Below are 16,434 nucleotides of genomic sequence, written 5' to 3'. Positions count from 1 at the left end.
CGACGTGGCCAGGAGCACCTCGGACATGACGAGGACGACTACCAGTCATACTGCACCGTCTGCTGCCAGAAGGCAATGGGTTGCTGCTACTGTGTAGCAAAGCCGTACCGCGTCTGCCAGCACGAAGGAGACATAGGGTGACGGTTACCTGAGCAGGCTCCATGCTTGCCGTGGTATGGCGTCTGCACAGGTAACTCAGGAAAAAAGGCGCGAAACGATTGTCTTCCCTTGCTTTCACGGAGGGAGGGAGGGAACGGGGGCCTGACGATATGTACCCAGAACCGCCCGCGACAATGTTTTAGCCCCATCAGGCATTGGGATCTCAACCCAGAATTCCAATGGGCAGCGGAGACTGCGGGAACTGTGGGATAGCTACCCACAATGCAACACTCCGGAGGTCGAGGCTAGCCTCGGTACTGTGGAAGCGCTCCGCCGAGTTAATGCACTTAATGCACTTAGAGCATTTTCTGTGGGGACACACACACTCGAATATATAAAACCGATTTCTAAAAAACCGACTTCTATAAATTCGACCTTATTCCGTAGTGTAGACATACCCTAAATGTGTGCCAGAGCTGTCCAGATAACCAGGAAACCTGTCTAGATTAGGCCAGCTTGTGACTTGCACATGCTTGAAGCAGTTCTCACCTTAATGAAATATGTTGTTCTATTTTTATTTTTATTTTTTTGCAAAGGAAAGACAGTGCCTCTGCAGTGGTTGAACCCCTGAATATAAGCGTTCCAAATGAGGAATATAATTACAATTCCTAGCTGGTTTGCAATCGCTGGAGTTACACGAGAAACAATTTTGTCTCCTTTTCCGTAAGCTACAGTTTCTTTGGTTCTAAATAAACATGGTATTTATGGAATCTCCTTTCTCGGGTTGAAAGAAAAAAGTACACCACCCTATTCTTAATAATTAGATAAAAGGATAGGTTCCCTTGCCATTCTGGACTCCTAGGGTTATCTATGTAATGTAAATCCTTTAAATTGAACCCAAATTTGCAATCAGGGTGATCTGTAGGTTTTGCCTGGCCCTTATATTAGGATTTTGTGGCCTCCTCCTGCTATCTCCAGACCAGTAAGTGTGTTTCTGGGCGGACAGGACTCTAATTATATCATTTAGTATCAGCAGTTAGCTTAGTGCTCATCAAGACAGTGTCTACCGTAAGACATTTACAATCTAATAACTACCCACGGTGGCCACATAGGTAACGTAGGCTTATAGCCTCATTGCTGGGAGGATGCATACTCTGTCTTTAAATTATGTAGTCAGAAGCTAGACGGGCGAGGGGTGTGGAAAAAGTCTGAGGCAGAAGTTCTCTAATGAACCAGTAGCTTTTTCCTTATTCTGACAAAGTCCTTTGTTTAAAGAAACCTGCTCTTCCTGTGTTTCTTTACCATTGTCACATGGCTTGAAAACTTGCTCACCGTCCAAGTCTATCTCAGTGTAGCCCAGATAGTGGAATATAAATACTGGGCTATACCTGGGTCTCAGGCAGGAAAGGAAAATGACTATTTTTTGGCATTCCTCCTGTACTTATACGGAAGCCATTACAGGAACTGTCAAATTATGCCTTATGCCTTATTCTGGTTGGTCTTAAAAGTGTTGTGCTTTCCTAGGGGAGAGGGTACTCGACTGGAGATCACAGTACTTAGCCCAATGGGATCTCCAGGCACCACAGTAACCTATATTAAAATGCACCACAATGGAAACAGCGTTTGAGCCTCAGAAAAAGTTTTAGACACAAGACAACTGTCTCTGAAGCTTCACTCTGACAGTCACCAACAGCTTAGCTATTGCTGTTTGTTTGTAAGATCTGGATTCAAGGCTTGTATTGAGGATCATCACCATAGCAGTGGCCCAAAAGATCACCAGTACCCCTGTTGCCAGAGGAGAATTGTTCCCTACAGGCAATTCATGATCTGTCGCTTCCACCATTTCCCTTGGTGAACTATCCCATAGTTCAATGCCTCATAACTGGGACGTTTTCCTTTTAGTCTAAATGTTTTCTTAAATTCAACCATTATTAGTAGTTAGAACCATTTCTGTAAGCTTGATTCCTCTCACACCATGGCATTTACACTCTTTTGATACCTGTGGATGGTTATATCCCCTGCTAGTAATACTTTAGACAAGCTTAATGTCCCATTAACTGTGCATTAATAACTACGGGAGTAAAATGCCTTGCTTTCTGCAGCAGGAAATTCTTCGGTATCTTCAGCTGAATTTAAAAAATGTGAGGCTGTTATTGAATTAAATAGAAAATAATTCCATAAACATAAAACCAAACAAATAGCTAAGCAGCAATGGCAGTGTCTGCCCCAAAAGAGCTTACAATCTTACAAATTCATGTTATGCTGCCCCTAAATTTTCAGCATGCTGCAGAATTCTGTATTGAGGACACAAACTGCAATAGCGAAGTTGGCAAAGGGACGCTGAAGGCACGGGCAGCTTGGCAGAGGACAGCTGGGGCTTTTGGCCCTTGGGAGGCATGGGCAGTTGTAGGATAAGCACACTCAGGGCTTGTCAATATGAATGCTTAGTTCACAACAAGCTGGGTTATTAGTCTGCGCTGCACTATCCTGCTGCATGCTAAATGTCCATGTGGACCCTCCTGCTGCATGCTAAAATGCCTGTTTCAAAGTCAGGTAAACCAAAGTGCACAGGAACTTTTAGTGCGTGGAGAGGGCCCACACAGGCACACAGTGCATGGCAACCTAGTGCGGAGTAGATTCATACCCCAGCTTGCCGCGAACTAAATGTTTGGTATAGACAAACCCTTATATTATGTCTACACTGCACAGTTAATCCTAGCCTGGTTGTGAGCATTCCCCTGGCAGTGTGCTACCCATGTTACTGTGTCCTCACTGTTTCTGCACTCCCCTTGTGTGTCTGCAGGTGTATCTGATGGTTCTTTGTGCTGAGATGCTCTAGGGCTCTCGTTGGAGAATTTGTCTGTCCTTTAGGGGTGGGGGGACTGTGGGAAGGCACAGGAGGACTATCAATAATTGGGTGATTTTGCCTATGTTCTCACTGCAAGTGGACAGGTTCCAGCCCAAGTTAAAGCAGAGCCTGGGTTCCAACCCATATCACCAGCTTTGTAAACTAGCCTGGTCTTAAAGTGATTCCAAACGCAGGTCAGAGGTTTTTCTTTGTGGATGATAGGAGAATTAGGACTAAAACCTAGCTAAGAGCCTGGGTTACCCGGCTATTTGTTCCCAAAAGGATCAGCAGTAGAGAGTCAATGTTGACATTTAATATGTTTTGTTTTGGAATTAATGTTCTGAGCTGAATATGTACAGTTCACATTTCTGAATATTTATGCCACCTGCAGATTCAGACAGATATCGCAGTATCAGTCACACTCAGTTCATATGTAAAATATTTTCTTCATATCCACCTGAACAAGAAACTTAATTTTAAAAATTAGGCTTAGATGGAGTCTCTTGGTTTTCACCTCTAGGTGACCAATTTCAGATTCCAAGGCCAGAAGGAACCATTGTGATCATCTAGGCTGACCTTCTGTATAACCCAGTGTGACAGATTGGACCCACCCCCCGCCCCCCAGGATGCCACCTGATGTACTTGGGTTCCACTGAGCATCTCCTGCTTCACTAGTCTGGATTCCCTCTCCCTATTTTGCTGAATTAGGCTCTCCAGCCTCTTGCAGTGCACACACACAGGTAGGGCTACAGCCAGCTGCAGACACAGACTGAAGTCAGCTCTGTGTGAGAGGTTTCACCCAGGATTCATGTGCACGCCCCTTTTGGGAGATAAACCCAAAATAATACAGTTTTACACTGTATAGAAAAATCTGCACAGCGCAAGCTCATGAAATTTTGCCCTCTTCCTATAAAAGGCAGATTTTAAGTGGTTAAAGAGATAGCAAACAGAACAAAGCAGATTACTAAACAAATAAAACAAAACGTGCAAACTAAGCTTGATTCACTAAAGAAATTGGCTACAAATAGTAATTTCTAACCCTAAATATTGTCACAGGCAGATTTCAGAGAGACTTGAAAATCAGCTGCACTGGCCTTCAGTCTGAGACTTTAGGTATTATTACTCACAAGCTAGATGCCCTTCCAGCCTGGGTTCAACTCTTCTTCCCCCAGTTCAGTTCTTGCTTCCAGGTGTTTTTCAGAGTCTCTTTGGGTGGGGAGGCAGAGGAGAGCCATGATGATGTCACTCCCCTGCCTCATATAACTTTTGTGTATGGCGGGAGCCCTTTGTCCTCCAGTGGAAAAACACTGGCATTCTAAGAGGGAAAGGGGTCCAGTACCAGGTGACTTAAACTCATGTGTCTGCAGGGTTGTAGCAGCCATTACTCCGAGGCAGTCTGGTGCATCCACAGGAAGACTAAGCTCTTTTTTACAATACATTGTCTTTGCTAATGGGCCATCAGTGCTGTCTGGCTTTGTCATTGTTGTACCTGAAGTGCTTGTTCTGGGTGACTCCCAAAGTAACACATTTGAAATACAGATACATGGTTAATATTCCTAACTTCAGATACAGAAATGATACAGGCATACAAATTGGATAATCACATTCAGTAAATCATAACCTTTCCATGATATCTTACACGAGCCATCTTGCATAAAGTATATATGTTATGCCATATCAATATCATAAGCATATTTCCATAAAGAATATGGAGTGTAATGTCATACCCAGGCCATAAAAATTCCCCAAAATAAATTTCAATCCAGCCTAGGTAAGCAGTGACGTAGAGTCGTTGCCTTCTAGCTGTTCTGCAACCTGTATGAATCAAACTTGGTTCGTCTGACTCTAGTTCCCAATTGACAGATGTTCACATCACTATAATACTAGATTTGGCAACCATCAGCACCTTTCACCACCAATACATTTACACACAGATTTTTGGACTGTTTTCAAGTTGATCTGCTTCTGTCCGAAAAGGTTTGTCATCCTACTACACAGACTGACTGCAGTTGCTCAGAACGAGTAGCTGTAAGGAACGTGCTATGACAGTTTTGGTTTCGGTATGTTTACTTCTATTGGGTTGTGTTTAAAAAAAAACTAAAAGAAAAGTATTTCCTTCATAATTTGCGACCTTTATGTCACATACTGAAAGGACGTGGGAAAACTCGGATCCTTTCAAGTGTAGCCAATGAGCCGTGGGGTGCTGGGGAAGGTTTTGCGCATGTCCATGCACTTCTTGTCAATGAAGAGGGAATTGGCCTTCACGGAAAGGTCATGCTCCAGTCTTGCTTTGTTAAGGACCAACAGCTGAAGAGTATCCTGGGCCTCTCGCAGGCGCAGCTTCAGGGTCTGTAATGTGTCATCTATTGTAAATACTTCATTGACGAGTCTGAAAAGGGAAGAGGAGACAAGTTACCCAAATACCTAACAAACCCTTTCTATAGTCTGTTCTTTAGGGTGGTGGATGGCTAGGATTTCTCTGCAGGACTTAGGGGATTTAAGTGTTAAAAAGAAGCTTCGAGTTGGACTAAGGGTATGTCTACACTACGGAATAAGGTCAAATTTATAGAAGTCGGTTTTTTAGAAATCGGTTTTATATATTCGAGTGTGTGTGTCCCCACAGAAAATGCTCTAAGTGCATTAAGTGCATTAACTCGGCGGAGTGCTTCCACAGTACCGAGGCTAGAGTCGACTTCCGGAGAATTGCACTGTGGATAGCTATCGCACAGTTCCCGCAGTCTCCGCTGCCCATTGGAATTCTGGGTTGAGATCCCAATGCCTGATGGGGCTAAAACATTGTCGCGGGTGGTTCTGGGTACATATCGTCAGGCCCCCGTTCCCTCCCTCCCTCCGTGAAAGCAAGGGCAGACAATCGTTTCGCGCCTTTTTTCCTGAGTTACCTGTGCAGACGCCATACCACGGCAAGCATGGAGCCCACTCAGGTAACCGTCACCCTATGTCTCCTTGGTGCTGGCAGACGCGGTACGGCTTTGCTACGCAGTAGCAGCAACCCATTGCCTTCTGGCAGCAGACGGTGCAGTATGACTGATAGTCGTCCTCGTCATGTCCGAGGTGCTCCTGGCCACGTCGGCTGGGAGCACCTGGGCAGACATGGGCGCAGGGACTAAATTTGGAGTGACTTGACCAGGTCATTCTCTTTAGTCCTGCAGTCAGTCCTATTGAACCGTCTTATGGTGAGCAGGCAGGCGATACGGATTGCTAGCAGTCGTACTGTACCATCTTCTGCCAGGCAGGCAAGAGATGAGGATTGCTAGCAGTCGTATTGTACCATCTTCTGCCAGGCAGGCAAGAGATGAGGATGGCTAGCAGTCGAACTGTACCATCTTCTGCCGAGCAGCCATGAGATGTGGATGGCATGCAGTCCTTCTGCACCATCTGCTGCCAGCCAAAGATGTAAAAGATAGATGGAGTGGATCAAAACAAGAAATAGACCAGATTTGTTTTGTACTCATTTGCCTCCTCCCCTGTCTAGGGGACTCATTCCTCTAGGTCACACTGCAGTCACTCACAGAGAAGGTGCAGCGAGGTAAATCTAGCCATGTATCAATCAGAGGCCAGGCTAACCTTCTTGTTCCAATAAGAACAATAACTTAGGTGCACCATTTCTTATTGGAACCCTCCGTGAAGTCCTGCCTGAAATACTCCTTGATGTAAAGACACCCCCTATGTTGATTTTAGCTCCCTGAAGCCAACCCTGTAAACCGTGTCGTCAGTCGCCCCTCCCTCCGTCAGAGCAACGGCAGACAATCATTCCGCGCCTTTTTTCTGTGCGGACGCCATACCAAGGCAAGCATGGAGGCCGCTCAGCTCACTTTGGCAATTAGGAGCACATTAAACACCACATGCATTATCCAGCAGTATATGCAGCACCAGAACCTGGCAAAGCGATACCGGGCGAGGAGGCGACGTCAGCGCGGTCACGTGAGTGATCAGGACATGGACACAGATTTCTCTGAAAGCATGGGCCCTGCCAATGCATGCATCATGGTGCTAATGGGGCAGGTTCATGCTGTGCAACGCCGATTCTGGGCTCGGGAAACAAGCACAAACAAGCACAGAAGAGCACAGACTGCATAGTGTTGCAGGTCTGGGACGATTCCCAGTGGCTGCGAAACTTTCGCATGCGTAAGGGCACTTTCATGGAACTTTGTGACTTGCTTTCCCCTGCCCTGAGGCGCATGAATACCAAGATGAGAGCAGCCCTCACAGTTGAGAAGCGAGTGGCGATAGCCCTGTGGAAGCTTGCAATGCCAGACAGCTACCGGTCAGTTGGGAATCAATTTGGAGTGGGCAAATCTACTGTGGGGGCTGCTGTGATGCAAGTAGCCCACGCAATCAAAGATCTGCTGATATCAAGGGTAGTGACCCTGGGAAATGTGCAGGTCATAGTGGATGGCTTTGCTGCAATGGGATTCCCTAACTGTGGTGGGGCCATAGACGGAACCCATATCCCTATCTTGGCACCGGAGCACCAAGCCGCCGAGTACATAAACCACAAGGGGTACTTTTCAATAGTGCTGCAAGCACTGGTGGATCACAAGGGATGTTTCACCAACATCAACGTGGGATGGCCGGGAAAGGTACATGACGCTCGCATCTTCAGGAACTCTGGTCTGTTTCAAAAGCTGCAGGAAGGGACTTTATTCCTAGACCAGAAAATAACTGTTGGGGATGTTGAAATGCCTATACGTATCCTTGGGGACCCAGCCTACCCCTTAATGCCATGGCTCATGAAGCCATACACAGGCAGCCTGGACAGTAGTCAGGAGCTGTTCAACTACAGGCTGAGCAAGTGCAGAATGGTGGCAGAATGTGCATTTGGACGTTTAAAGGCGCGCTGGCGCAGTTTACTGACTCGCTTAGACCTCAGCGAAACCAATATTCCCACTGTTATTACTGCTTGCTGTGTGCTCCACAATATCTGTGAGAGTAAGGGGGAGACGTTTATGGCGGGGTGGGAGGTTGAGGCAAATCGCCTGGCTGCTGATTACACGCAGCCAGACACCAGGGCGGTTAGAAGAGCACAGGAGGGCGCGGTACGCATCAGAGAAGCTTTGAAAACCAGTTTCATGACTGGCCAGGCTACGGTGTCTTTTTGTTTCTCCTTGATGAAACCCCCCGCCCCTTGATTCACTCTACTTCCCTGTAAGCTAACCACCCTTCCCACCTCCCTTCAATCACCGCTTGCAGAGGCAATAAAGGCATTGTTGCTTCACATTCATGCATTCTTTATTCATTCATCACACAAATAGGGGGATGACTACCAAGGTAGCCCAGGAGGGGTGGTGGAGGAGGGAAGGAAAATGCCACACAGCACTTTAAGCACAGCACTTTAAAAGTTTACAACTTTAAAATTTATTGAATGACAGCCTTCTTTTTTTTGGGCAATCCTCTGTGGTGGGGTGGCTGGTTGGCCGGAGGCCCCTCCACCACATTCTTGGGTGTCTGGGTGTGGAGGCTATGGAACTTGGGGAGGAGGGCGGTTGGTTACACAGGGGTTGTAGTGGCAGTCTGTGCTCCAGCTGCCTTTGCTGCAGCTCAACCATACACTGGAGCATACTGGTATGGTCCTCCAGCAGCCTCAGCATTGAATCCTGCCTCCTCTCATCACGCTGCCGCCACATTTGAGCTTCAGCACTCTCTTAAGCCCGCCACTTACTCTCTTCAGCCCGCCACTTACTCTCTTCAGCCCGCCTCCTCTCCTCCCGGTCATTTTGTGCTTTCCTGCACTCTGACATTATTTGCCTCCACGCATTCGTCTGTGCTCTGTCAGTGTGGGAGGACAGCATGAGCTCGGAGAACATGTCATCGCGAGTGCGTTTTTTTTTCTTTCTTTCTAAGCTTCACTAGCCTCTGGGAAGGAGAAGATCCTGTGATCATTGAAACACATGCAGCTGGTGGAGAAAAAAAAAGGGACAGCGGTATTTAAAAAGACACATTTTATAAATCAGTGGCTACACTCTTTCAGGGTAAACCTTGCTGTTAACATTACATACATAGCACATGTGCTTTCGTTACAAGGTCGCATTTTGCCTCCTCCCACCGCGTGGCTACCCCCTCAACCTCCCCCCCTCCCTGTGGCTAACAGTGGGGAACATTTCTGTTTAGCCACAGGCAAACAGCCCCGCAGGAATGGGCTCCTCTGAGTGTCCCCTGAAGAAAAGCACTCTATTTCAACCAGGTGACCATGAATTATATCTCATTCTCCTGAGGATAACACAGAGAGATAAAGAACGGATGTTGTTTGAATGCCAGCAAACATACACTGCAATGCTTTGTTCTACAATGATTCCCGAGTACGTGTTACTGGCCTGGAGTGGTAAAGTGTCCTACCATGAAGGACACAATAAGGCTGCCCTCCCCAGAAACTTTTTGCAAAGGCTTTGGGAATACATCTAGGAGAACCGCGAATGCCAGGGCAAAGTAATCCTTTCACATGCTTGCTTTTAAACCATGTATAGTATTTTAAAAGGTACACTCACCAGAGGTCCCTTCTCCGCCTGCTGGGTCCAGGAGGCAGCCTTGGGTGGGTTCGGGGGTACTGGCTCCAGGTCCAGGGTGAGAAACAGTTCCTGGCTGTCGGGAAAACCGGTTTCTCCGCTTGCTTGCTGTGAGCTATCTACAACCTCATCATCATCATCATCTTCTTCGTCCCCAAAACCTGCTTCTGTATTGCCTCCATCTCCATTGAAGGAGTCAAACAACACGGCTGGGGTAGTGGTGGCTGAACCCCCTAAAATAGCATGCAGCTCATCATAGAAGTGGCATGTTTGAGGCTCTGACCTGGAGCGGCCGTTCGCCTCTCTGGTTTTCTGGTAGGCTTGCCTCAGCTCCTTCAGTTTTACGCGGCACTGCTTCGGGTCCCTGTTATGGCCTCTGTCCTTCATGCCCTGGGAGCTTTTGACAAAGGTTTTGGCATTTCGAAAACTGGAACGGAGTTCTGATAGCACGGATTCCTCTCCCCAAACAGTGATCAGATCCCGTACCTCCCGTTCGGTCCATGCTGGAGCTCTTTTGCGATTCTGGGACTCCATCATGGTCACCTGTGCTGATGAGCTCTGCATGGTCACCTGCAGCTTGCCACGCTGGCCAAACAGGAAATGAGATTCAAAAGTTCGTGGTTCTTCTCCTGTCTACCTGGCCAGTGCATCTGAGTTGAGAGTGCTGTCCAGAGCGGTCACAATGGAGCACTCTGGGATAGCTCCCGGAGGCCAATACCGTCGAATTGTGTCCACAGTACCCCAAATTCGACTCAGCAAGGCCGATTTAAGCGCTAATCCACTTGTCAGGGGTGGAGTAAGGAAATCGATTTTAAGAGCCCTTTAAGTCGAAATAAAGGGCTTCATCGTGTGGACGGGTGCAGGTTTACATCGAGTAAATGCTGCTAAATTCGACCTAAAGTCCTAGTGTAGACCAGGGCTAAGCAAGTGTGAAAACACCTCTGCTCCCTGGTAGGAAGGGGAGCCCCTTCAAAAGTAGCTTCCCAGTTGATGCAGTAAAATGCACAGCAAAGCTAACCTTCCTTTATTAATTAGTAGTTTATCTAATTCCTTCAGCTGTACTGTTGGCAGCACACCAAGCTAGAGAACCAGTGCCAATATTAGCACTTCCTTCTAAATAAACAGCAAAATCTGATAACATTTTCAGATTTTAAAGAGTGTTTCAATGGGTATTTTCTTCCTCTAGCTATAACAGTTGAGCTTTTGGGTTGAACGATCCTTGTTTTTAACCATATGAGAGGAAACAACCAGTACAAATTATTCCAGGAGCATAAATCCTTCAAGGAGGGAAATAGACAGTAAATGGTTTTACATTAGCTAGATGGGAGTTCACGAGCTGGATTATATCATTTTTCGCCCAGTAAAACTCTAACTCAGAGTTTAGCCTGAGTAAGCACGTCATGACTTGGATTCAGGTGTTTGTATGAACAAAGGCTGGGGGAACAAGACTGGGTAAAATGACTTACAAACCTGCAATTATACCTCAAACTGACAACCTGTTACTGATCCTTTCATGGAGGTTCAGGAATATTTTCCCTGTGTGTTCATGTGTTCATAGTGCTACTGATTCAGATTGAGGCCAAAAGCTGAAGTGATGAAATACCATAAGAATTTCTTCCTTAGCAATAGTATGAGCCTGTTCAAGTGTGGGGGAAAACACTGGAAATTTCTTGCAGACCCAGATGATGTGAATAGCTCAGATATACTTTGGGGAAACATCGAAATATTTGGGTATTTATCTGAAAATATCCTGAGTTTGCAAGGTTTGGAATCTCTTCCATCTAAACTGGACTTGGACAAGAGAATAGACTCATGAACTATCCAGTGCTTCCTGATTTCTCTCAGTTTATAAAGCCCATGACAATTGAACATAAGAACAGTTATACTGGTCAGACTAAAGGTCCATCTAGCCCAGTATCCTGTCTTCCAACCGTTGCCAATGTCAGGTTCCCCAGAGGGAATGAACAGAATGGGTAATCATCAAATGATCCATCCCCTGTCACCCATTCCCAGCTTCTGACAGAGGCTAGGGACACCAACCCTGCCCATCCTGGCTAACAGCCATTGATGACCTATTCTCCATGAACTTACCTAGTTCTTTTTTGAACCCTGTTATATATAGTCTTGGCCTTCACAACATCTCTGGCAAGGAGTTCCACAGGTTGACTGTGTGTTGTGTGAAAAAATACTTCCTTTTGTTTGTTTTAAACCTACTGCCTATTAATTTTGGTTGGTGGCCCCTAGTTCTTGTGTTATGAGAAGGAGTAAATAGCACTTCCTGATTTACTTTCTCCACACAAGTCATGATTTTATAGAGCTCTATCATATCCTCCCTTAGTCATCTCTTTTCCAAGCTGAAAAGTCCCTGTCTTATTAATCTCCCTTCATATGGCAGCCGTTCCATACCCTAATCTCTTTTGCTGCCCCTTTCTGAACCTTTTCCAATTCTAATATATCTTTTTTGAGATGGGGCGACCACATCTGCATGCAGTATTCAAGATGTGGGTGTACCATGGATTTATATAGAGGCAATAGGATATTTTCTGTCTTCTTATCTCATATCTTCTTATCCCAACATTCTGTTAGCTTTTTTGACTGACACTGCACATTGAGAGGATGTTTTCAGAGAACTATCCATAATGACTCCAAGATCTCTTTCTTGAGTGGTAACAGCTAATTTAGACCCCATCATTTCAGATGTATAGTTGGGATTATGTTTTCCAATGTGCATTACTTTGCATTTATCAACATTGAATTTCATCTGCCATTTTGTTGCCCAGTCACCCAGTTTTGAGAGATCCTTTTGTAGCTCTTCGCAGTCAGCCTGGGACTTAACTATCTTGAGTCATTTTGTATCATCTGCAAATTTTGCCACCTCACTTTTACCCCTTTTTCCAGATCATTTATGAATATGTTGAATAGGACTGGTCCCAGCACAGACCCCTGGGGGACACCTCTCTCCATTCTGAAAACTGACATGTATTCCTACCCTTTGTTTCCTGTCTTTTAACCAGTTACGGATCCATGAGAGGACCTTCCCTTTTATCCCATGACAGCTTTCTTTGCTTAAGAGCCTTTGGTGAGGAAACTTCTCAAAGGCTTTCTGAAAATCTAAGTACACTTTATCCACTAGATTCCCCCTTGTCCACATGCCTGTTGACCCCTTAAAAAATTCTAGTAGATTGGTGAGGCATGATATCCCTTTACAAAAACCATGTTGACTTTTCCCCAACAAATTATGTTCATTTATGTGTCTGACAATTTTATTCTTTACTATAGTTACAACCAGTTTGCCCAGTACTGAAGTCAGGCTTACTGGCCTGTAATTGCTGGGATCACTTCTGGAGCCCTTTTTAAAAATTGGTGTCACATTAGCTATCCTCCAGTCATTTGGTACAGAAGCTGTTTTAAATGATAGGTTACAAACTACAGTTAGAAGTTCTGCAATTTCACATTTGAGTTCCTTCAGAATTCTTGGATGAATACCGTCTGGTCCTGGTGACTTATTATTGTTTAGTTGATCAATTTGTTCCAAAACCACCTCTAATGACATCTCAATCTGGGACAGTTCCACAGATTTATCACCTAAAAAGAATGGCTCAGGTTTGGGAATCTCCCTCACATCCTCAGCCTTGAAGACTGATGCAAAGAATTAATTTAGTTTCTCCTCAATGGCCTTATCGTCCTTGACTGCTCCTTTAGCATCTCCATCGTCCAGTGGCCCCACTGGTTGTTTAGCAGGCTTCCTGCTTCTGATGTACTTTAAAAAAAATTGCTATTACTTTTTGAGTCTTTGGCTAGTTGTTCTTCAAATTCTTTTTTGGCCTTCCTAATTATATTTTTACACTTAATTTGCCAGAGTTTATGCTCCTTTCTATTTTCCTCACTAGGATTTAACTTCTTTTTAAAGGATGCCTTTTTGTCTCTGACTGCTTCTTTTACTTTGTTGTTTAGCCACCGTGGCACTTTTTTCTCTATGTTTTTTTTAATTTGGGGTATACATTTAAGTTGAGCCTCTATTATGGTGTCTTTAAAAAGTGTCCATGCAATTTGCAGGGATTTCACTTTTGGCACTGTACCTTTTAATTTTAGTTTCACTAACTTCCTCATTTTCCGTAGTCCCCCTTTCTGAAAATAAATGCTATAGTTTTGGACTGCAGTGGTGTTTTACTCACCACAGGGATGTTAAATTTAATTATATTATGGTCACTATTACCAAGTGATCCAGCTATATTCACTTCTTGGACCAGATCCTGTGCTCCACTTAGGACTAAATCAAGAATTGTCTTTCCTCTTGTGGGTTCCAGGACTAGCTGCTCCAAGAAGCAGTCATTTAAGGTGTCAAGAGAATTTATCTCTGCTTTCTGTCCTGAGGTGACATGTACCCAGTCAATATGGGGATAGTTGAAATCCCCCAATATAAATGAGTTTTTTATTTGTATATCCTCTCTAAACTCCCTGTGCATTTCACAGTCACTATCACCATCCTGGTCAGGTGGTTGGTAATATATCCCTACTAATATATTCTTATTATTAGAGCATGGAATTACTATCCAGGGAGATTCTATAGTACAGTTTGGTTCATTTAAGATTTTTATTCATTTATGATTTCATTTGATTCTACACTTTCTTTCACATATAGTGCCACTCCCCCACCAGCACGACCTGTTCTGTCCTTCAGATATATTTTGTACCCTGGTATTATTGTATCCTATTGTTTAGCCTCATTCCACCAAGTTTCTGTGATGCCTATTATATCAATATCCTCATTTAATACAAGGCACTCTAGTTCACTCATATTATTTAGACTTCTAGCATTTGTGTACAAGCACTTTAAAAACTTGTAACTTTTTAGCTGTCTGCCATTACATGATGTAGTTGAATCGGCCTCTTTTTCATTTGACTGTTTCTCATCAGATCCTACCTGTATTTTATCATCTTCCATCCTCTCCTCCTTAGTAGGATATAGAGAATGTCCATTAATAGATCCTCCCCTAAGGGATGTCTCTACTCACCTGTTGGCTTTCCCCGAGCCCTTAGTTTAAAACTGCTCAACGACCTTTTTAATTTTAAGTGCCAGCAATCTGGTTCCATTTTGGTTTAGGATCCTTCCTGTATAGGATCCCCTTTTCCCAAAAGTTTCCCCAGTTCCTAAAAAATCTAAACCCCTCCTCCTGACACCATTGTCTCATCCACGCATTGAGACCCTGCAGTTCTGCCTGTCTAACTGGCCCTGCGTGTGGAACTGGAAGCATTTCAGACAATGCTACCCTGGAGGTTGTGGACTTCAATCTCTTACCTAACAGCATAAATTTGGACTCCAGGACCTCTCTCCTATCCTTCCCTATAGCACTGGTACCTACAAGTACCATGACCACCAGCTCCTCCCTAGCACTACACATAAGTCTATCTAGATGCCTAGAGAGATCCGCAACCTTCGCACTAGGCAGGCAAGTCACCATGCGGTTTTCCCGGTCATCGCAAACCCAGCTATCTATGTTTCTAATGATCAAATCCCCCATAACTACTATCTGTCTCTTGGTAATAACTGGAGTTCCCTCCCCTGGAGAGGTATCCTCAGTGCTAGAGGATACCACACCATCATCTGGAAGGAGGGTCCCAAGTATGGGATTATTTCCCTTTGCTCCAGTTAGATGTTCTCCTTCCCTGAGACTTTCATTCTCCTCAATAGCACAGAGGCTGTCAGAGCAGGCAGGGGTGGGACTGTTCTACTGTGTCCCAGAAAGTCTCATCTATGTACCTCTCTGTCTCCCTTAGCTCCTTCAGTTCAGCCACTCTGGTCTCCAAAGCCCATACTTGGTCTCTGAGGGCCAGGAGCTCCTTGCACCGAATGCACACATACACCACCTGCCCATAGGGCAGGTAATCATACTTGCTGCATTGGGTGCAATAAACTGGATAGCCCCCACTCTGTTGCTGGACTTCTGCATGCATTCTGTTTTTATTCCTGCAGCTCGTTCCTTTGTTGATGTTTTGTTTTTATCAGGGGGTGTTTTTGGCTTTAAGTTTAAAGAATGTTAAGATTATCTAGACCCCCCCTCATGTTCCCCCATTTCCTTTTCTACTTCTGCACCAAACATGAAGCACAACTTCCTAGTAGATAAATAAACAACTAGATATAGATTTGGGTTCCCAGGTACCTCAATATTTATATATTAGTTTGTTTTTTTCCTTCATCGTCTTTGCATGTTTTTACATGCTGCCACTGGAAAAATTGGCTTCAGACAATCATGCAAGAAACCTTGGCTTTCTGAGGTGGCCTGATATAGTAGCAAAAAAGTGTGTGTGTGTGGGGGGGGGAGATGCATGCAAGAAGGGAGATGTCCAAGAACATAAATGGATGATCTATATCAAATCTCTGGCCAACAAAGTCAAGGATTGCCTAAAGTACATCAGTCTGCATCCTGCCTACAGAGCGATTACGCACCTGGCTGGCAGCCATGAACAGCCTTCTAACATCCCCATCATGAAACCAGATGGCTCTCCCTGCTCATCGATGGACGAGGTCTGGGATAGATGGAAAACACATTCTGAAAGCATGCTGAATCCGGACTTGCTGACAGCTCTCCGGAGCTACGTGACCTGGCAACCCACGCAGCTGTGGACCCAGGGATGAACATTGATCCTCTGTATGAAAAGTCATACAAAGGGACTAAATGGATATGCTGCTGGAGCCGATGGTGTTCCAATCGAGTCACTCAAAGATGCCTCCAAACGAGTGAGCATTGGCCTGCCTCAACTGTTCTTAAAAGCATGGGCATCAGGCAAAGTACCAGCAGAATAGAGAGGTGCCCTCATAATGTCCCTGTACCAGGGCAACAGATCTCACATTGAGTGTGACAGTTACAGACTGATTTCATTGCTGTTTTGCTCTGGAAAGGTCTTTGCTGAGCAGGATGCAGCCTCTCCTTACCAGACATAGTCATCCACAGCAATCAGGTTTCA

General features: G+C 45.1%; 1 protein-coding gene across 1 annotated transcript in view; it reads right to left on the bottom strand.

The window, feature by feature from the left end:
* Window positions 1-5,122: 5,122 nt before the first annotated feature.
* Window positions 5,123-16,434, bottom strand: part of TEKT5 (tektin 5) — a 63,513-nt gene continuing 52,201 nt past the window's right edge. Inside the window, exon 7 of the mRNA XM_077828996.1 lies at window positions 5,123-5,336. Within this exon, the coding sequence (XP_077685122.1) occupies window positions 5,123-5,336 (214 nt within the window). The remainder of the gene's footprint in view (window positions 5,337-16,434) is intronic.

This window comes from Eretmochelys imbricata, chromosome 10 (genome assembly GCF_965152235.1).
Source record: "Eretmochelys imbricata isolate rEreImb1 chromosome 10, rEreImb1.hap1, whole genome shotgun sequence".
In the NCBI taxonomy this organism is placed as follows: Eukaryota; Metazoa; Chordata; order Testudines; family Cheloniidae; genus Eretmochelys; species Eretmochelys imbricata.
Note: the sequence above shows the minus strand (reverse complement) of the source record. Positions and strands in the feature narration are given on the sequence as shown.